This window comes from Caloenas nicobarica, chromosome Z, assembly GCF_036013445.1.
Source record: "Caloenas nicobarica isolate bCalNic1 chromosome Z, bCalNic1.hap1, whole genome shotgun sequence".
Lineage (NCBI taxonomy): Eukaryota > Metazoa > Chordata > Aves > Columbiformes > Columbidae > Caloenas > Caloenas nicobarica.
Window position 1 is genome coordinate 11919596 of NC_088284.1, and position 22818 is coordinate 11942413.

General features: G+C 39.6%; 1 protein-coding gene across 1 annotated transcript in view; it reads left to right on the forward strand.

The window, feature by feature from the left end:
• GLIS3 (GLIS family zinc finger 3) overlaps nt 1-22818 on the forward strand; it is a 167878-nt gene that overhangs the window by 139349 nt on the left and 5711 nt on the right. The window contains 2 exon segments of the mRNA XM_065657257.1: nt 6549-6711; nt 18094-18275. Of these exon segments, the coding sequence (XP_065513329.1) occupies nt 6549-6711; nt 18094-18275 (345 nt within the window).

Consider the following 22818-nt stretch of genomic DNA (forward strand, 5'->3'; position numbering starts at 1 on the left):
ATTTAAAGCAAAGGTAAGTTTTCTTCTTTCCTAAGACATGTACAGAAAAAATGTTTGAAAGCAAACTATTAGAAATAGGTAAGAGATGACAAAAGTAAACATTTGGTTGCTAGACTGGTTCCACTTGCCAAAGTGCAAAAATGCTTGTAATCATCACCATTTCCCTGTACTGTGGCCTTTGTGACTTTAAAAAAGAAATCTGAACTGAGTATAATCTTATTAATACAGTGAGGTAACATGACAGATCCTTTGCTTAAAACTAACACAAAATTACATTTTCAGGTCTAAAGTTAAGCAATCGTACATACTCTTCTAGGGTTAGGCATAGCGATATTTTGTAAAACAGAAATTCAAAGTCTGTTTCTACTGGAGTGCAAAATTTCTGGTAGCATCTAGATTTTAATTTTTAAAAATAAATACACTTTTGAGTTTACTCAGCTCATAGAATGAAGATGTGAGCAATTCATTCGTAAGAACATATGAATGATGTTTTTTCTACTATGCACTTATATCAACTTACTTTGTATAGTGCAATCTAGATTCCCTAAGGCTGAAAGAATCATAAATAATGCAATACAAAGAAATTATTTTTACTGTGCTGTTTGGTTAAAACTTGACTATTTCATATTTGAGAATAAACCAGAATGTGTCATTCATTTATAGTTACTGAATGTCACACTCTGCTCAACTCCAGAGCAAGCAAATGTTATTACTAAAGCTTGTCAAGTGTATGATTTTCTTTGCAAGCTGGAAATTAAAAATTACACCAGTAAAGTTACAGAAGGATTTGCAATGAGATTCTAAATGTATTTTAAATAATGTCTGAAACTTTGGCCTAACTGCTTTTATGTCTGTGATTTAAGATGTGCTTTACTTAAGTAACACTTTTATTGTGTGTTTGCACTTTTTTTTCCCCCAATGAAACGGTAGTGAGCTAGGTGCTCTGCACACATAAAAAGAAATAATTCATTCCCAGAGGAATTTATGTCTAAGATAATGTTAGCGCGGTAAGTAGATAAAACAGGCAGGTAAAGGGTAGAGGACTCATACAGGAAAGATGAAATAATTTTATTAAAGAAACTGTCCCAGTGGGTGAGTTCCATAACCATTAGGCACCATGGAGAGTGGGAGCTGTCTGAGGGAAAAGCAGTCTGTCTGTCTAAGCTGACAGCCTGGAGGAGCAGTTATGGGTCATTACTGGAAAAAAAAAAAAGAATGAGGAAGGAGAACAGTGATATGAATGGCCACTGCAGTGAAAAATGGAGTTGTATTTGATGCATAGGGAAGGGATGCAAAAGAGGAGGTGATGTAGGGTAACCAACAATTAAGAGGATCTGCGTTGTTATCTTTTTGGCTCAATTTAAGTACGGCATACATATCCAGATCTCTTGCTAAATGTGATGTATTACCAGGCAGAACCATATAAATATTACACAGGGCTGAAAAGTGTTAATATTATTATCTTACCTATTTTAAGGGGGATAGTTTATTTCCCTTCAGACTTGTCCTTTTATTCACCAGTTTTACTTCTGAGTTTACCATTTCCATTTTGAGACAGCTTAATTGTTTTCCAAAAATTGGTGTAATGATTGGTTTCACATTGTGAAGAAGAGAACATTTACTGATGAATTGGTACAAACATTGTAAGCAACAAGGCAACCACACCATTTATAGTTCCTTTCTTCATGGTGAGACAGAACTTCAGAAACTGCAGTCCACTGAAAGAGAAGAATCTGTCTTGAAAGGCAGGGATGTGATGTAAAGATGCCATGGCAGGAACGTCTTTGAATCTCAAACCAGACCCCACTTTGTTGCTTCAAGGATTTAATTATTTCTTAATCTCAGAAACTACAGGATTTTCCAGGATGTCCACCTTTCTCAACTAATAATCAGCCTGGCTGCCCATCATTGCAAATATGCAGCAACAGGACTCAAAAATGTTCCTCATGTCCAACTCAGAGAAAAGACGAAAGAATGTTGAAAAATGAGAACCACGCACCTTTTCTTATTTGTATTAAGACAGGCTGCTTTGGGAATATCTTGGGTAGCAATTGGGAGGCTTTTAGCAAGCACCATTTTACCATTTTTATCAGAAGCCTATAATTACCTATCAACTAACTCTGATATTCTGACTCAGCAATTACTTTCTTAATTTTCCTCTCCTATTTTCTGAGCTGTGGAGTAGAGCAAAAGATTCTTAGTAGATGGTGCAGGCAGTTTTTCCTTTTGGAAGATCTTTACCACAAAACCACTTTATGTTGTAAGCATTCAGATTTCTAAATATTTGAGGCAGGGGATCTCAGAAGACACAGATTGATTGACCAGGTCTCCAAATAATGAGACTGGACTGCTGTACAAAGTTATTTCCTAAACTTGTTTTCTTCTTCTATTCAAATATCTTGAGTCGGTGGACCTTGTAAACTCTCCAGCTTTCTTGGTACCTCCAGGACGTGGATGCCTCCAATTTCTCTGATCTGCCTGCAGAACATCTGAAGAAAGATACAGAAACCATCAATGCGGATGGTCCATGCGACAGACACACTTTGGAGACAGGCTTATTATCTTCATAATGTGATTTTGACTTCTGCTCTACTTGTCAGATTTACAGATGAGCTCGGCAGGATCAAGGCAACGCAGGAAGCATGTTTTACATTTGCTGGGCTTACCACTTATGGCTCACATGTCCACATATTCCTGGCCATGAAATCCTCTGGGGGAGTGTGGGCTCATTAGGGGAGATGAGAGGGGAGGGTATCTGGAGGTCATGCTCCCAAGTGCAAAAAGCATTTCAGATTTTTTTTCTCTGTGCACAAGTAAATCACTTGTTCACAAGGATTGCATAAATATTCCTTATACAAATTGAGGGTTAAATATAGTAATTAGAAAAACACTCTTGCAAATGTATGTATGTAATTTTAATTGACTGAGCTACAAAATGAAACCTGCACACTGTCTTATTCTATATGGAAAGAATTCTCAGCCCTACTCCAAACTCATGCTGGCAGTGATAAGAGGAAAGATATTTTGGGGGCAGAAATAGATTGACAGAGTGGTGATTCAACAATTCTAAATCCAAGACAGTAATTTACACCATTGTTGATAATTTGCAAAGGAGAGGGTGATTCTTCTGCATTTAAAAAATACTCTATGAAATGACAGGTTTCTTGCTCCATTTAAAAAAAAAAAAAAAGGCTTTGGATTCTATAACTTTATAAATGCCGCTCTTCTGTCTTTTGTTTTAAGGAACCATATCAAGAATAATTTTTTTTTTGTCTTCCAACCACCTAATTTGTTCCTATGCATTATGAGACTGCATGTGAATTTACTGAGATAGTCTCATGGAAAATTCTTACGTGTTGATAAACTGATTTCTGACGAATCTTCAGAAATGAAAACATGGCTTCTCCCTCTCTGTGCCTGAAACTTTTGGGTGTAACCCAATCTGAGGTTCACATTCGGGACTAACAGGTTATATCCACCTTGTAAATCGTGGTGTAGCTTGGGCTTTTTAAAGGGACATGGAGGAACAGCATCAACAATTTGTTGTTTTGTTTGGTTTGTTTTGTTTTCAGAATGTCTAAATATTTTAAAAATTACTTTAAGTGCATTAGTTTATCTGGTATTGTTAGAGAGAAGAGCCTTGTTTGTAGGAAGCCTTTTTGTTCAGTAATACTTATATTAATTCTGCATCTTTCTTTGTGGATGGGCCTGGTGGTCTCTTGGAGACAGTGCCCATGCTGGTTTCATACCATTCAAATCAGGTGTTGAATGCGATCAGGCACTGAAAAGACATTCCTTTGTGTAGGTATTTCCTGCCAGAACTTTGAACAAGCAACTCACATTTTACAGCCAAACCACTAGGAAAGCTCCCAAGAAGAAGTGGTCAGGTTATCTAGCGGTTTCTTAAATAGCGTCTGAAGTTTTCTGTCAGTCTCTTAAAACTAGCTCTGCTAGGGAAATGAGCTGTTACGGACAATATTTGTTGACTGCCATGTGTCTGTAGACTGCCAATGGCTGGCAGTGTTTCTGTTCAGCTGGTATTTACAAGATTTAGGTAGTAGCTTGGGCCAAGGCCCTGTCTACACTAGGAAGTTTTAACAGTAGCATTTCCACTGGGAAGCAGCTGCCAGCATTGTGATTTCACTTACTCCCTGCCATGGTTAGCTCTTACTTTACACGGTGTACTGTCTCTTCATCAGAAACAGAAAAAAAAAGGAACAGAGAAATTGCCGGGAAACCCAGCCAAAAGCTACTACAGCAGCAGGTACTGCTATGATGGTGCCCAGGTCTTGAGCAGTGCTGTGAGAACTTGTGCTGTCACTGCAGCCTGGAACAACTAGAAATGTGCAAGCACAACTTAAAAGCCTGAAATCCATGTCAGCATTGTGGTAGGGATCAGCTATGACAGGGAAGAAAAACTCTTGCTCCTGTATGCTGGAAACCCAGTCATAGTCCAGCCTTTTTACTCCTGATTTTTTTTTATACTCAAAGATCACAGTACTGGGAAACTAAGTCATTGTATTTTCTTACACATTTTAATGTTTTTCTGATGGAAAAAAATGCAAGTTACCCCATTTTTTAATGGAGTAATTTTAATAGTATCTGGTTTTATTTAGATAATCAGGTTTTCTTTTGCATTGTACTAATTCGTTAAATATTCTCTCTCCTTATTCTGCCAGAATGTGCATTTGGTTGTTTTTCAGTATTTTCTTCTGCACTGCATGTAAGCATAAAATAAATTCAAAAGGTCATTCCTTTGTTTTCTCCTTTGCATTTCTCTTGATGCTACTCTGAGAGATGGGTGTGGAGAGAGTGATTTTTGGGGTGCATGAGCAAAGTGAATAAACAACAAAAGTTACCTTAATGTGGGATCCGCATCCTGTGTGCCTCTCTTAAGGTCTGAGGTGCCTTCTACTCTCAGATGTCTCTTGTCCCTTGGATTGTGATTAGGAGGCCCTGGTCCATATGAGAATTAACAAACAGTAGAGGCCAAGGGCAGCCACAGGTGGGTTTTTTGGTCCTCCCGGCCATGTGGTAGGGCAGCCTCCACTCCTCCAGCTTTGTCCACCAGCGTGGCTCATGACAGCTTTCCCTAAACTTTGACATTACCTCTGCAGCATCTGTGTTAGAAGTTTTTTATTCACAAGGTGGTTTCCTATCTGTCATCTTGCACCATCTGTCATCTCCACCAGCTTGAAGATGTCCAGGACTGCCACTAATGAGGCTACAGCATAATCAAACCTCTGAGCCTTTCCTTACGTCTGCCTTAGCCTGGTGAACAACTAGTAGGTCACGAAAACTGGCTTGTGAGGTTGAAAAGAGGCTTTCCAGAAATAGGCTGAGGACTTAGAGATGAGGTGGACTTTTTATCCTTTTGTCCTTGAGTAGCAACATTCAAAATGGTGACCTGTGAAATAATTTTCTTGAAGACAGATCTGTGGTGGGGTTTCTCCTAAAATAATGTTTATTCTGCTAGGACTGCAGCATCCATGCAGGTATTTTAGCCTAGAAGGATCTTTTACTGGTGACAATGCCCATTGGGGAGCTGGTTTAAATTCTAGGATTTTATGAATAAATTTGAATCATTGCCTCCAACATTCACTAACATGAGTTTTAAAGGTAGACTTTTATTCTGTAAACTAGGCCTAAACATTACTTTTTTATAAAGTGACTGGAAGTTATGACAGCCAAACAGTGAGAGATCATTTTCATGTTGTAGACAGCCTATCTAATTTGTTCTTGGAGTCATAAAATATTTAAGATAATGTATTTGGCTGCCATTCAACATCGACATAAGCCACCTGACACAGATGTCAGTAAAAATAATTGAGTAACTGGATTTTCAGAGAGATTTGGTAATGAATGTCTTACCTTCTGACTGCCTAATTTAAAGAACTTCTGAAAATACAGTTATGGGATTCAGGGTCAACTAGTTAAGACATTTGGAGGTAGTCTGGTATTGTTTTTTGTTTAATCATCCAGAACCTTTCCTTATTTGGAATGTATATAAGAGCAACCTCATAGAAAATTCTGAAACTGTTAATGATAGTTTAAAATTTTTGTATGCATTACTGGGTAGTTTGGGAGCAACAATAGCAAAATTTGAGTTTGGGGTGCCCTCTTCAAGAAATTTGGGATTTTTACAGCTGAGGGGAAAATATATAAAGTGTTTCACTATTTACAAAACGGTGCTTTCTATTTACTAGCTCTAAAAATATATATCTTAGGAAGTATTTGCTACCTCTTGTACAACACAAAGCTGTGGAAGATTTGCAGCCTTATTCAGACAAAATTCCCAAGACAAGGTGCACAGCCATGTCATGCCTCGTTTTATGAAAGTATCATTTGGGAGCAGCAAAAATTATTTAGTTATTTGTTATGTGGGGTTTTTTTCCTTCCCTTCGGACAGAAAACAGCACTTGAGAAGAAAGAGTTAGTTGCTAAGAACTGGCACTACAGCTTTGGGGAAGGTGTTACCATTAGTATTTGGGCAGTTATCAATGGTATCGCCTGCCTGATGAGGGTTATTTCTCTCCTTTTGCTTTCAGCAGCCGTGTTCCCCAGCACACAGACAAGTCGAAGTGGAACAGGAGCTGGGACAGTGTCGTTGTCCCACCTCGGCAGCCACCCCTCCCCAGGACATAACGTACAGGGTAGTCCTCTCCATCCTCCCCCCCAGTTACCTCTTCTCTCAGCTGCGGACTCAGAGAGGTAAGACCAGCTCCAGCTTTTCCCCCTGAGCCCAGGGCAGCCCTGCCTTCAGAGATGCCAGGACGGGTGCAAACTGAATTATCGGTATGCAGAAAGTTGATGGTGGCAGCCCCTGGGTAACTCTGGGTATGAGTATGGGTTTATCAGGGGAGAGAGAGATGAAAAGGGTTCTTATCCTGGCTCAGGTAGGGGGGATTTTCATCCATCTCCGTTTCAAAGACTTCCTCCCATCCTCTCTTCATCTCCACCAATGCCCAGAGCATGGAAAGCCATACTGGATGGGACACTAAACTTCAGAGGAGCCCAGCCACAATTTACTGAATAAGGGCCCTGAGATTCATGTTTCTGTTTACTTGTGGTAGGAGAGTCATATTCTGACAATATTTTCTCTATACTAAGTATTTCTGCAGGAGCTTTTCTTTTCCCCTTCCTTTCCCTTCCCTTCTTTTCTTCTTTTCTTTTTTTTTTTCTTTCTTTTCTTTTCTTGGAATTTTATGAAGACTAACAGGTGATGAAAGAATTTTTAATTCACTGGTTTGAGAGCTTGATTTATAGTCATGATTTATTTTATACTGGCTATGTACAAACCCCCTGACCTTTGTTGTTTCCATGATTTTAGATATTGCAGTGATGTGAAAGCAGATTGCTTGGAAGTGGTTTAATTTTCATGTGTAGTCATTCCCTAAATTATTTTCAGCAATCTTTCCAATTATTTGTGTAGTGCATGGTATTATAGGTTTCCACTTAGTTCACTGAACTGGAAGTCTACCAGAACACAAGACTTAAGAGGCCTAAGCAAAAAGTTTTTCAGTGGAAAAGTCAGTAAGATACATCATCACATAAAATACTGAATTCTTAATATATGTATACAGATACTTAAACATTCTTTTGTTAATCTCCCGATTTTTCAGTGCTCTAAATGATAGATTACTGTATTTCGTTAATGTATTCCAAAGTATTTGATTTCCTTAAGTGACAGAAATGCCAGTAATTTGGGGAGCACAAAGTATCCAATTATAAACCTGAAAGGAACATGCACTAGATTTCAATTACTGATAAATGGGCATAATTTCTTTGGAGGAAAGCGGTACTCACTCTGGCTTGTATCAGGAAGACAAGAGAACATGCTGGCTCAGGGAATTGACAACAGGTGAAAGTACTTTTCAATTTCAGATCACATGCGTGAATTCAGCCCAATCTGGAGCCACTGGAAGTTGTTGAGCTTTTTGTGCACCACTCTGGGATGAAGCTTGCTGTTTAGTTGTCACTGAAGCTCATCTAGTGGTTTAGTCCTTCTTCGCCACTCTCGGACACAGGATCCTGATCTTTTTCCCTTGCCCTGGCCCTCTGTGCAAACTGTGGGGCTGCCCACGTTGTCTTGCGTGACTAGAGGCTTTTCCTTCCCAGTATGGTTTTCTCTGCAGTGTGTGAACTGTTCAACATTCGTATCCAACAAGTGTCAGAGCATGAGGTGACAGGTAGGAACAAATCAATAGTTATTATGGGTATAAATTTCATTATAAAAACAGTGATCTCCTATTAGCCCATTTCTGAGGCAGTTACTGGTGCAGGACCATGGCAGACACGTTTAGAGTGTGACTTGAATGCATTACAGACCTCAGGATACTACAGGACTCTACAGAACAACAAAAATAAAAAACTAGTGTCATACACTCCTTTCTCATATGTTAGCTGTATACACTCCCTCTAAAAAGGCTTTAAGTGCTAATTCCCATAGGTGGAGCTACTTTGAATTAAAAAAAAAAAAAAGAAAAGTGCCAGTATCTTCATTTAGCTAACATGAAAAATGGCAATTTAAATTCAGGAAAGAAAAAAAGTGTTACAGCAGTGTTGGTTTGGTTACAGAATATCGTACAAATTAAGAGACATGTTTAAGAGAAAAACTAGTGCAGAATCTTCATCTTAAATCTAATAGAGTCCACTCAAGGGGCCCTGCAAGTAGGCTGGCATTTGCACCGCCTCATGTGTCTGATGATAGCTGTGAAAATGTGAACTGAACAAACCAACACTTCTGTATACAAAGTGCCAAAGACAGTGTCTTCGGAAGGCGTGCCATCACCCTGTTTGTCTCAGTCTTGTCATGGTGAGAGCTGCGGGATTTAGGGGTGCAAGCATTGGGGTCGTTCCTCCCATGCTGTGGGTGCCTGAGGTAATTCCGGAGCTGGGACTGGCTGCCCAGCATTCACCTTGGTTGGGGTGAAGCCGATCCACCTGGCCTGGCCGCTTTGGTGACTCTGGGGGCCAGTCATGTTGCCCTACCATTCTGGACAGCAGGCTCAGGTTTGTGAGTGAGAGAAGCACAAGGAAATACGCACTTTCCATACATCTGAAGGTACCATGGGGTAGAGAAATAATAGGAGGGCTTCTTTTGTATCTTTCTCCACCTAGATGATGGGAGGGAAAGCGTGGACTTGATTAAGCTTTATCAATATGAGAAACTGAACCAAACATCTTACACTGCTTTCATTCTGTGAACAAAACTCAATGTACACAGAGTACAAGTCAGATAAAGAGTTTGGATACAAGAAGCAACTTCATTTATCAAAGGAGAAAACGTGCATAATAAAAATGCAGATTTACATTTTATTTGTTCCAGCTTTTTGGTACTAACTTTCAGTGCTCCCCCAATAGGAAATATGTCCACTGTTAAATGAAGGTACCAAATGGTAATGGTACCCAAAAATATATGTATAAAAGGGCATATGTACTTGGCTTCTTTTTCACTCATTTTTGTAATAAAAGAAGACATAGACATTCAAGGAAGCTGAAAAAATGATCTAATTCAGATAAAAAAATGTGGGGTTTATATGGCATAGTTAACATGTGCAGCTCAGTGCCTGAAAACTGATGATGCCAGATGCTTGAAATATCAGTCTATTTATTTATTATTTATTGAATTACACAACATATACATTTTGCTTTTTATTACTTGCTTTTTTGCAAGAAGTAGCCTGTTAACCAATGCAAGACCAGAACTTGGTATTCCAGATGATTTTTTACCTTCCTGTGAGCCAGAATCAGTGGTGTGTCCCTACAGCATGGCACATCCTGGCTTCATAGGAATTGCTAGAGACTGTGGAAAGCTGGAAAGAAGGACCTAGGACTGACCTGTTCAGTTTATCATTACTATAATGGTCTAATAAGTTCCACAACAGTGATTCTTTTTGCTTATTTGAGTGTGTGGTTATATTCCTTCTATGCTTTTGCTATAAAATAATAAGTAGCTCCAAGCCAGACTTCCAGAAGCAAAAGCCTCTGAGTGGTTCTAACCAGGGAGCTGACACATCCAATCTTCACATATTACAAAGCCCTTTGTATGTGGCATGTATAGGCTGCATCAAAGAAAGTCTTTAAAACCTTAACAATGTGGTTTTGGAATCAGTACAGTAATTTCTTTCCAGACATGAGACACTTTGGAGGATTGTCTGCTAAGACATTATCATTTTTTTTGTTAGTGGGCAAATGACACATACACATGAGAGATGCTAAAGAGTGGAGGTCACATCAAGTCTGACACTGAACCTGAGCCAGAGCTGACCTAGCAAAGCATGGAATTTTTCTCCAGCCCGTTTCCACATTTTTTTCTAAAGGCACTCTTTTCCTTTTCTTTGCATTTGCAAGAAATTCAGTTCCCTAATAGAATGCAGCCACAGAAAGTGCTGAGAGACACTTTAAAGTTATACAGGGTGTTTCTAAAATATGGACCCAATTTGAAATCACTGTATATTTGAAACTGGGTCCATGTTTTTGAAGCACACTGTATATCTCTGTTTCCAGGGAATCTGTATATTGAGATGGCCCCTCACGGTTTCCTTCCTTAAAATCCACCTTAAATCCAATTTAAATTCTTTGTTCTTCTTCTCACCAGAGTATGTGATGCTGGGCAGAGGGGCTGTTGTTTCTTCGTGCCGTCCCTTCTTTGAGCTAATGGACCACTGGTTTAATCTGAAGTGGCAGTTCCTGTGTTCCTAAAGCTTGAGCATGAAAAGGATTTTTGGACACTTGTTAATGATAGAAAAGAAGAATATAAAATTAAAGTCTACTGGCACATGCAATCTACTCCCCTGAGGCAGCATGGAGATAGAAACCCACTGTGGGATCATTGCTTTGCAGGTGTGAAGCAGAGTTAGACAAGTGCAAATTCAGTGGCTGAACAAAACTATTGATAAAAATTTTGGTTTGTGTTGGCCAAAATATTTCTGTTGTGGGAGAAGATTCGCTTCCTTTAAAAAAATCATTTGCAACAGAAAAATCATTGGAGAGAAACATTCTGTATTATAGGTAGGTAAAAGATTTAGGTTTTTGTTATTTTGGTCAAATGAATGCTTTTGTGACTTTCAGGAAAAACACTTGCTCTTTCAAAATTGTAGTTGGCAAAAGCTATGCTTTCCTTACAAGTGCTTTTAAACCATGTTTATTTGATTGTCACTGATAGCTACCTGGACTAAGTTACAGTGCAATATGTTGGGTTACAGAATACTGTATTACAACAGAATATTTCTCCCACTGACAGTGGACTGAGGAGCTGCAAAGTCCACACAGAGTAAAGCATACAGCATAAATTGTGGAGCCAAAACAAAATATGAGATCATGGTAGAATGACAGAAATTTTTTATAGCAGCAATGGAGACATCACCCTGGATTTTCTGGATTTGCTAGAAATACAGAGGCAATTAGAAGTATCGAGTGTAGATTGTTCCTCACTTAACATTGTCAGAAAGTGCAGCAATGTAGAGGACACTGTTGGAGACAGCAGCATGTTACAGGGAGCCTGTGGTTTTGTCCTTTGTCCAGCCAAAACTTGAACTGTAGTAAGATGAAAGCCTGATCTGCTGTCCATGTCAACCATGTAACATCTGTATATGTTCCCAAACTATTTCAGCCCAATAAAAAGGATTAGAACTCAGCCAGTTAACAGAGAAGCAACTCAATGAGTTGTTTATACAGTATTAAAAGCAAACATTGACCTCTGAATTTAAAAAAAAAAAAAAAAAAAGTTTTCAGCTTTAATGTTCAGTTTCTGTTTTGGAACCATATTGAAAGCAACCATAAGGATTTATGTTGTCTAAATGGTGGCACACACTTTACTTCTCAGTGCAAAGAGAAAAAGCAGAGGATGAAGACATAGCTGCATCCAACATAGTTACGTAGTTCCTACCTCAAATAATTCCTGATAGTAGCATTTTGTGCCATAGCGTAGTGTGGATTAATGGTAGGTGAACTATGTTTTAACCTCTTTCATAATTTTAATGCAGATGTTTTCTTTTCAATATATTTTAACAAATATTCTGTCAAAATGAAAATTCACCATTTGGTGAATGGAGCCAAATCCAGTTGGCAGCTGGTCACAAGTGGTGTTCCCCAGGGCTCTGTACTGGGTCTAGTTCTGTTTAATATCTTTATCAGTGATCTGGATGAAAGGATTGAGTGCACGCTCAGTATGTTTGCAGATGACCCCAAGTTGGGTGGGAGTGTTGGTCTGTTTGACGGTAGGAAGGCTCTTCAGAGGGATGTGGACCGGCTGGATCATTGGGCCAAGGCCAATTGTATGAGGTTCAACAAGGCCAAGTGTTGGGTCCTGCACTTGTGTCACAACAACCCCAGGCAGCGCTACAGGCTCGGGGAAGAGTGGCTGGAAAGCTGCCTGGTGGAAAGGGATCTGGGGGGTGTTGGTGACAGCGGCTGAACGTGAGCCAGCGTGTGCCCAGGTGGCCAAAAAGGCCAAGAGTGTCCTGGCTTGTATCAGGAATAGTGTGGCCAGCAGGACCAGGGAAGTGATTGTGCCACTGTACTCAGTGCTGGTGAGGCCCCATCTTGAATCCTGTGTTCTGTTTTGGGCCCCTTGTCATAAGAAGGACATTGAAATACTAGAGAGGGTTCAGAGGAGGGTGATGAAGCTGGTGAGGGGTCTGGAGCACAAGTCTGATGAGGAGCAGCTGAGGGAACTGGGGCTGTTCAGCCTGGAGAAAAGGAGGCTGAGGGGAGACCTGATCGCTGTCTGCAACTGCCCGAAAGGAGGTTGTAGCATGGAGGGGGTTGGTCTCTTCTCCCAGGTAGCAAGTGACAGGACAAGAGGAAATGGCATCAAGTTGTGCCAGGGGAGATTTAGATTGGACATTAGGAAAAAGTTCTTCATGGAAAGGGTTGTCAGGCATTGGAACAGGCTGCCCAGGGAAGTGGTTGAGTCACCATCGCTGGAGGTGTTTAAAAGACATGTAGGTGGGGTTCGTAGCGACATGGTTTAGTGGTAGACTTGGTTAGGTTTGCAGCTGGACTCAATGATCTTAAAGGTCTTTTCCAGCCTAAATGGTTCAATGATTCTGTGATTCAATGCAAATAATTTCTTTGCTGTTCCCGAGCAAAGACAATATTTGCTTCACTTGCTGTTGTTACTGCTATAGTATAATATGCTGTTATCATTATTTTTGTCGTGCTTTTAGTCCCCTGCAGAAATTATTTGAAATTGTAAAGTAACAGAAATTAGCCTTTTTTCCCAGCAAACCACTAGCTGGGGAAAGTGAAACACAGAATTTGATGTAATATGAAATAATGATCTTTTGCTAGATTTAGCAAAAATAATCTCTTTTTCTACAACTCTGAAAGTTTACAAGCAGGAAAAGAGAAATTTAGTAACCCTCTAGGGATACGAAAATTGACAGACCTGTTGCCCTGTAACCCAAATGGTTATTTGGTATTTGGGTTCTTTTAATATGTTTTTTCTGTTAAAAAAAAAAAAAAATATATATATATATTATTGCATCAGACATTTTTGGCGTTATCTGGTTTATTTACCAAAAGGCAGTCAAAAGTCTTAAGTCCTGTTTCCTAGAATAGATTAGGAGTTCTGGCCTGTTTGACGAAGTTGATTCTCTGTGACTACAAAGAAATGGCTAGAGTAAGTTTGTCTTCACAATATATTTTTTTTAACTAAGTTTGCCCTTACACTCTTTCTATAGTGATTCAAGGTAATTTTTATACTGATATTTAAAATGTGCTTTCTGATATGCTACGAATATGGCCACACAAGGAGAATTTGAGAGAGGAAAGCCAGAAGCATGAGGAGGATTTCATGGTACCATTAGTGCTACAAATAAAAGTTCAGAAACTATATTTCAGACACCAAACCAATGTGATTGGCTGCCAAATTATAGCCTTTTAAAATGCCTGTACACAATTTTTGTCTGCATTTTGAAATGTGAACTCTTCATATTACTTCTTTCGACCATAATTAGGTATATGCGCATTTGTGTATATATATAGCAATTAGATTAGCCACTTCCAGATTTCCTCACAAAGAAGATATGTGATTCCAGCTTTCCTTTGCTGTAGTCTTTCTCACTTCTAAGTCTGTCTTGCAATCAATCATTCTGCAGTTCTGCCTCCACAATGCCAGTCTCCCATCCTTCCCATCCTTCCTGCGTTCCTTGCTTCTGCAGGATGAGGTTTGAAGCATTGAGAAAGGAGGACAGAAGATCAGAAAGATTTGGGATGCTGCCTTGTGTTCTCTCTGTTGCCTTTTTCATAATCTGAAAAAAAAAAAGGCAAGAAAAACTCAGGCTCTTGTTGCAGCTTGGAGTTGCTATTCTCTTTCAGAAGGTGGGCAGGTAAAGCAGTGACAGTGAGCCAAAGGCGTTTTCTTTTAAAATGGGACTGAAATCTATAAGAGACGTGGAATTTTTCTGGTTATCAGCACACCGGCTCCCGTCTTGGACCAAATTTCCTGCTCTTCCTTCTCCCCTTAGGAAGGGGAGCTGTCTGCTTAGCTACAGAGAGCTCTGTGAAGTGAATGCAGGTGACAGCTCTTGGAGACATCGAGCGGTGAAGGTGGGAGAAGTCTATTGAGAGATTCCTGTATAAGCACAACGTCCAGTGTTCCTGGGCCAGTCGTGTACTTCCGTGAGCTTCCTGAGGCTGGGAGTGTGAAATTAAATGAAAGATAGCAGCAGCCAAGATAACTCCAAGGTGATAAGTCTTTCAAATTCTCATGGAAAAAGGGGAGCACCATGTAAAAGCTGTAGGTCAGGCAGAGCTTCTTTTCTTGCTTTCTTTGTTTCCAATCAGCTTGAACAGTGACAGCTTGATTTCACAGTTACAATACCTATCTCCACTGTCTCCGATTGCAATGCCAGTTCTGCTTGGTGGAAGTTTAACAAAAACGGTTTCTCTACCACCCAGTTCTCAGTATTTTCTTCACCTATAAAAATAACCCCTCCAGCCCTTTTATGCCCAAACAATTCAGCACATCCAGTTCTTATGTCAAGGAGTCTCAAAGCACTTGCGATTCTGGGTGAAGGAACACCTTGTATACATCCTTGTTACAGAGACATAAAAGGCTCTTTCCCCACCACACCAAATGGTCATTTCCAGATGGCCAACCATACTAAAATAAACTGTATGAATAGTTATAAATAGTATATAAATACACCATTTATACTATATAAATCTACTATTAGCTTTCCTCTCCTCTTCCTTTTCCACACATTGCTTAGATTGTGCATATAGTTTACATTTGGGCCAGCTCCAGTCAGCAAATGCTAGAGTAAAATATTTTTTGAATGTAGCCATGACCAGTATGGTCATTAAAAAGCCCCCTATATGTGTACTGTTTTAACTAATCTCATCAGATTAGGTAAGCTTTGGTAACTTCGTCATCTGTCTTGCTTACTACCAAATCTAGTCATTCCTCAGCAGGACACTTTTTCATAGCTACTGTTGGAAAGGGAGAGGCTACTCAAAGGCTCCAGAAACATTCCTGCTCTGATTTTGTGGCACTTTTCTGAGAATCTGCCTGGTTCCCGATTGCATCATCTCCAGGGCTTGGCCACAATTCTTGATGGCAGTGGTTACAAGCTGGCCCTGATTGTTTCAGGAAAAAAATTAAATTTGCATTTCCCCCAGTAACACATTGTGATTTGTTCAGTGACAAATCTGGAGTGAGACAAGTTTGAGTTTCTCTTTTGTCAGGCAGAAGGGAAGTAAAAGTAGATAACTATCGTCACCCATATCAGTAAAACAGGAATTCATGAAGTGATTAGTAAATCATTATGAAGACCACTAAAATATACCAAAAAGGAGTCCTGTCTGACTGTACAAAGTAGTATAGCCAAAGGAGGGGGTTTTGGATGCTAAATCAAATGTGAAATCTTTAAAGCTGCTATTTATTTTGCATTTTGAAAAGCATTTTTTCCTGTTGGTGGCTGCTGGTTAAAGTCATTTTTCAGAGATTAATTTTCACAAGTTAATTTTGCAAACACCAAGGAAGAGATCCCATTATTTTTTAAATAATAGCAGTAATAAAAGACTGTCTGGGCATTGCTCTTAACCTCTGGCAGCAAGTAACAGTCTTTCTGTGTGAGTGCTATACAAACATCTAACTCCAGTCCTTACTCAGGGAGGCATAACCAGGCAGTTGTAGCGCTTTTAAAAACCTCTGATATTCTTATCACAATACAGCTGCTGATTTCTCTTAAAAAAAAAAAAATCTAATATTACTGTGAAACCCATGCATGCTTTATTCTCTTCCTGCCTAGTATGTTTTTAAGACTACACTGCATCAATTATCTGGAACAAGGAAATATTTTACTTGTTAAAGACTCAGTAGCAACATTATTTCCTCCATCTGTGTAGCATATCTGAAGTAATATATTTGTTATGAAGTCAATATCAAATCAGCACAAAGACCATCCAAACCCTATCTAATATGCCTAAAAATTTGATTCTCAAAGAACACTGAATAGGGGGTAAATCATCCAAAGGTCATTTTGACACTTGCTATACTCCAAATGTAAATTATGGATCTACCGGAAAGGTAGTAAACAGATTTCAAAGTCAGTCAAAATCACATAGATAGTGTGTGGCAGAAACTGATGCTGAGCTTCAGCATAAAAGCTGTCAGGCGTCTTGGATTTAACTACAGTAATAACCTGTACGATGACCCTGACCAGAGGTGTTCTGTAGTACAACTACCACAGTTGCACCTTCTGTTATATTCAGGGTGAGATTACAGCTTCCTTACACTTCTGGAGGGAAAAAAAGTTTTAAAGAAGTCATCTAGTGTCTTGTGGTCCAGTCTCAGGAGAACAGGGACCAGATACAGGCTTTGGGATCCTGGCAGACTGTCATCTGCAAGCACCAGTTCCCCCCACCAGCAGCCACCGAGCACACCCGCCACGGAGAAGGGCAGGTGGGTTTTCTGGCTTGGCACGGACTCGCAGCTTGCTTTTAGCACTGGAGAGAGAAGCTGATCTGTGGCAAGAATACCGCATCAGTTTTCACTCACCCTCTTGCAGAAATATCCTGACTCTTTTCTTTGGGCCTTCCTGGCTCTCCTCTCATGGATGAGAAAGTGGCCCTGAGCCATTCCTGAGCCCAGGTTGTTTTCATTTACTAATCAGGTCCCATTAGTCTAGTGGGTAGTTTGGTCATCAGGGGCATAGACCAGAGCTCTTATAACCTCAGCTTCCCCTCTGCAAAGTGACTGTAGCACGTATGTGTAATGTACTTTAAAGAATGCCATTTTAAGGAGATGTAGAAAAAAAGTTAAATTTACAAATTCTGTAAAATCCTTGTGTAAAATCCTCAAAGTAGTGTGTATCCTTGTAGCGCCAGTAGTGACAAAGCTGTGCAAAACGTAACAGTGAAGTGATGAACCTCTTTGACAGCTGCACCACCAGGTTTGATCTGAATGGAGTCCAGATCAACATTTTGATGTGGTCAGACTCTGCCCAACTGGAAGCAATCTAATACTTGCCTTTATATACATTAAATCTACTTCAAAATGTGGGTTTTTTCCTGGTTTTTTGTTTGTTTCGGGGTGGGGTGTTTGTTTTTGTTTGTGTTTTTGTTTTGTTTGTTTGTTTGTGGGGTTTGTTTTTGTTTTGTTTGTTTTCAAATAGCTCTGTGTAACATACAAAGATTTCTAGAGCTTGAAACCTGAACCTAATGTCTAATTCCTGATGTCCAATGACTAGAACTGACCACTCACTTCCAGTGAGGAAGGACAGCTAGTTATTGACAGATATAGCTGATACAAAACCTTACAATGAGACAACTGGAAATGCCGCAGAAATCAGGTGCCCCATGAGGCATCTCCTCCCATTAAGACTCAAACCCACCCATGGAAGTTAACAGGAGTTTTCCATGACAAGGGTGCAATTCATCCTTTTCATTTCCTAGTCACCAAATCCAATGATATATCACCATTTAAAAATATATCTTCTCTGTATTTGGATTGCACACTGTTCTTCTAGAAGTCTGTATCTATGCAAAGTACTAAACACTATAGTAATCTAAGTAAAGTAGAAACAGTCTTTAGCTCTTATCTGTGAGGGACTTTACAGGTTTGTGTTTCTGAACTCCTAGGTTTGTTGCTCCGGCTCTTTCTCCTCACCACATCAGCCCCCAGAGAGTTTCAGTTCCACATCCTGCTATGCAGAGACAGACTCCACAACCTCCCCACCTTCAACAGTCTGCAGGAATGTCTCTAAAGACATACCAGCCAGCAGCAAACCCTTCTTGTCAACCAAACAGCCTCCACATCCAAGGTAAGAAGGAAGAATCGTAATCACTTATGTTAATTGTTTGCCACTGCTGCTTGGCTTCAAATTCAGTTCTTCAAGGGCTAGTGCTGGTATTTTTAAGGCACTTTTCCTTTTCAAAGACTCTGAGAAGTAGCCTTCAGGACCCTGCCTTCAGACTTCCTTAAAATTCTTAGCTTAGCTAATTGTTATTCATCCTACTACAGAGTTACAGGCTTCTCTTCAAACTGATTTTCAGAGCTGTTGTTGAAACTGCAAATAATTTTTTTATGGCCTCTGCTTTTAATTTTCCAATGTTACACTTCTAGTTCCTCCTGAGTTTACATATAAAGTGTTAACAGGTTTTCAGGAGGTGGAATATTTGTCTTCCTTGCACTTGTGGAGTGATGGAGACCTCTGTTTTTATTAGCATACATGTCTCTTATAGCTGTGTTCCCACTTGTGCTCTGTAAACAGCTTCTGCAAGGCTTCTCTCTGCCTCTATATATAGGGTATATATAAGTATAAACTTCTGTAGCCAAGAAGACAATTAACAACAGCTGAAAACAATGTTGGATTGTTTGTTGGTTTTGTGGGGTTTTGTTTGGTTGTTTTTGTTTTTCTAGCTGGTATGGAGTCTGAATGGTAATTACCTTAACATTCCAGAAATGTGTTGACAGCAGTAATGCTGTTCCTCTCAACTGTTCACATATATGGTTTGCCATATTTACATTCACTGGACTTTTATAGGCCTTGGGTTTCTGCTTTTTGATTAGGCTTCCTGAGAATTACCACAGTAGATATCATAGGAAACATATCTTGAGAAAGGCAAGGCTGCTTTTATTTTCTTCCACTGATGGAAGCAGTCTCTTTAGGCAAAGGGATGAGATAGGACACTGAGACATCTCCCAGAGTTCATGAGTATGAAGTGAAGAAAGGAAGTGTCTGTCTTGTTTTGCTCTTCTTGTAGTAGACCACACTTGAGCAGGATCTGAGCCAAGTTCTTTTCTTCCAGGAACTGGTAACCTTGAACAGCACTGATTAGTACTAGAAGAACATCAAGTTTACTGATGAATGTAAACAGTTACTGTTGGCTTTCTCTACTCTCTGATTAAAGTTTCACTAATAATCTAGGGCCAATATAGTACAGTATGAAATGTATTAATATACTGTTACTTATCATACGAGATATGCAAAGATATCCCAGAGCAGGTCAAATAAATTCCTAGCATATGTGGCATAGCCATCCTATTTCCACAGTACAATACATTTCCCTTTTTTGCTGAGTATTCAACAAGAACTCATCTTCCAGAAAGGCATCCAGACATTAAGGTATGTCCTGCGTGGGAAAAAAATAGTCATTGAGTGCATAGATGGCTTTACCACCCTCTTCCTCTTAGAGCCATGGGAGCTTCAGCAATTGTAGAAGCTGGGGATCACAACCAGTTGCTCCAAAGTTGAACATGTTCCTGAGAATCCTGCCTCCCAAAGGGCTGCACATAGGACTTCCACTAGCTGGTGCAGCTAGCTCCATATCTGCTTGGGCGTCTTCTCTTTAGGGCAGGCCAGACTGATGCTATTGTGTTGCTATCCCCCGCTCCCACAGTCCCAAGACAGTTTACAAGGACTAAAGACATGAGTCCTTAAAAACATTGTAAGAAGAACGCCCAGTAGGGACCCTGATCTGGGCGAATGTTGCATGTGGACAATGGGGAAGCCACATTTAAGATAGAGCTTAATGCTGTCTTCTGAGCAGATCTAAAAATGGATAACCTCTAGGGCTTGGACCTTAGACCGGTATTATACTTAGTCTCACACTAGCATTACTGTGTTTGCCTTACTGTCCTAGGAAAATCTATGTTGAAGATAGACATTGCTGACGGGAATTATATACACATAGATAACAACTCAAAGTTGCAGTTGTGAAGATCTCCACACTTAAAACTGGTAGGAAGACGTTGTGGTCTGAATTAATTTGGGTTTTTTTTAGTATTGAAAGGTGCAATACAATGGCCACATTTGGGTATTAAATTTTCTTTCAAGGATTAAGTAACCTATTGTCACTGTAAGAGATATATTGTCTGAATGTAATCCCTCCCACTTAAGCATAACTGCCTCTCTTCTGTGTGCTACACTGAAACCTTTGTTTGTCCTGTGTGCCTGGAATTCTTGCCTAAACTCTCTCTTTCAAAGCAAATGTTTCAAGAGTTCATGGTCATGTTTTCCCAGCAGCAATACAAAGATTGCCATCTTCCTTGGTCACACCATTATAGTGTAGAAAACTGCTATGGAGTTATCTCACCAGCCTGGACTATCTGGTACATAAGAAGAGTCTGCGGGAAGTTCTGTTAGATTCTGTCTCCTGCAATGCATAACCTGCCTTTTCATTATTTAAAGTGCTGTAACTATAGCCACTTCAGCTCAGTCCCCTACCAAACAAAGGTGACATTTTTGTCTCAACATGTAGTCATAAACTTGTCAACTCCGTTTAATTGGCTGTACTAAAGAAGAAAAAGTTTCATTGCTCAAAAGCTTTCAGAAGTAAAAAAGTTCTAAACAGACTCCCTTACTGAAAACCTGATCATCTTGAAAGCTCATGGAGATCTCAGAGCACTATCTTTTAGAAAGAAAAGACAGAGGAGATCCAAGGCTGACAAGCCTCTTATGTCTGATAACTATTTGTATTGTGAAACTGCTTTTTCATGGAAGAATGTTGTCTGCAGTTCAGATTTCATCATTTTTTCTGAGTGCTTTTCAACATCAGACACATAGTAATGTCAGAGAGGGCTTTTTATTGCCTTAGATAATATTATGTAATAAACTAAATATTGCCTTTGCTTCCTCTTGTGAAATTCACAATTTCCTTTGCTGCATGGGATGTTTGGAAGGGATGATGTTAGTCGACTCACTGAGCTGCAGAAATTAAGCTCTTCTTTCATTAGACTGTAGTATCTCTTACCGGATTAACATAGGCAGTAAACCTGAAACTATCCTGAGCTGGAGACTGGAGTGATGACTTCCCAGCTTGACACTATTGTATGCCATTGTACTATCTGTTTGTAGACAGAATAGAAGACAGTACAGGTCCTGGAAATTGGCACCAATTGGTCTAGGACCTGTATTGTACTGGTGAGTCTTTTCAGCCAAGAACAACTACAGGGATCTCAGCAGAGGTACCTAAAAAACACAGGCACCTGCAGCACACAGGCAGCTGCAAAAATAAGGTATTGCTCTGAGACAAGTCAGAAGAAATGTGTAAGGTAGGAAAGAACAGCAATAGAATCTCCTCCTTCACAGTGAGAAAGCTTCTTGTGTTTGTAGTAGAGAGTGAGGTAAAAAGCTCCTTTAGGCATGGACATAGTTGACTTGATTTTGGATGCTCTTGATATTGTGAACATTTTTGCACTAGAAATCTGACTGTCCTGCAAAATATTCAGTAAAAAAAAAGTTACCTTTTTTTTTTTAAATTGTTAACTAATATGAGTTATCTATACTAGCGTATCTGTACAGGCAGCTCTACTAGTAACAGTTATCTTTTAATTACAAAAAATCAGATTTATATATATGGAAACATTTGTACTTTTTCACACTTGCAAGTCAGTCTGACAGTACAATGTATGACTCATATATCTGTCTTACTCCTTCTTTTCCTTTTGTTCTTCACTCTCATATGGTACCAAATTATTACTTCATGTTTGTGTAATTCACCTAGTGGACACTGTAGAAATATACTGCAGAGGAACACTATTTTGAAGTAGTTCAAGCCAAAGACAGCTGGAATTTTTACATACCATAGTAATAAAGCCTGCTCATCCATTATGTATATTTCTTAGTGGCAGTTGTAATGATTTTCTTGAAAAAATATCCTCTCTTTGTGATGCCAGACAGAATGCTGACTGAGGAGGAAATGTCTGTCAGAAACTTCCTACCTTATCAAAATTGTAACTGTGACAGTCATTCATTACATACCTGTAACAAAACCTTTGTCCACATCAGTTCAATGGGATCACGAGTCTGCCACAAACTTATGTGGACCACAACTTCAGCTGTGAGTTTGAGATGGTCTGTGTACCTGTGATTTTCAGATGCTCGGCATCTCTCAGGATGAGGCTTTGTATGTGATAGAGAACCAGAGCTTCTTGCTTCTAGAAGAGATTCTTGGAGTATGCAGCTATTTTATATTTTAAAATATTTCACTTTCCTTAGGAAATAACACTATCATGCCAGGAAAACAAATGTATCCTGACATCATGGACCTTGGCTATAGTGTACTGAATCAAAGAAACACAATTGACATAACCTTGTGTGTGTTTGTGTTTGCGTATGTGTTAAATAGTTCAATAAGAAAACAACTGATACAATCCAGAGTTGTGGTCCTGAGAAGAAATGTTCAGTTACTGGAACTTCAGTAGCCAATGTGTTTGCCTTTTTTCTTTCCAGTGCTAAATGGAAACACAGAAAACCCATGCTACAGGTAGTTACCTAACAGGTAATCTTGAATGAGGGACCAGCTATGGCCAGGTCTAGGGCCTGGATTGCATATGGTTTCATGTTATCCAACATTCAGCAG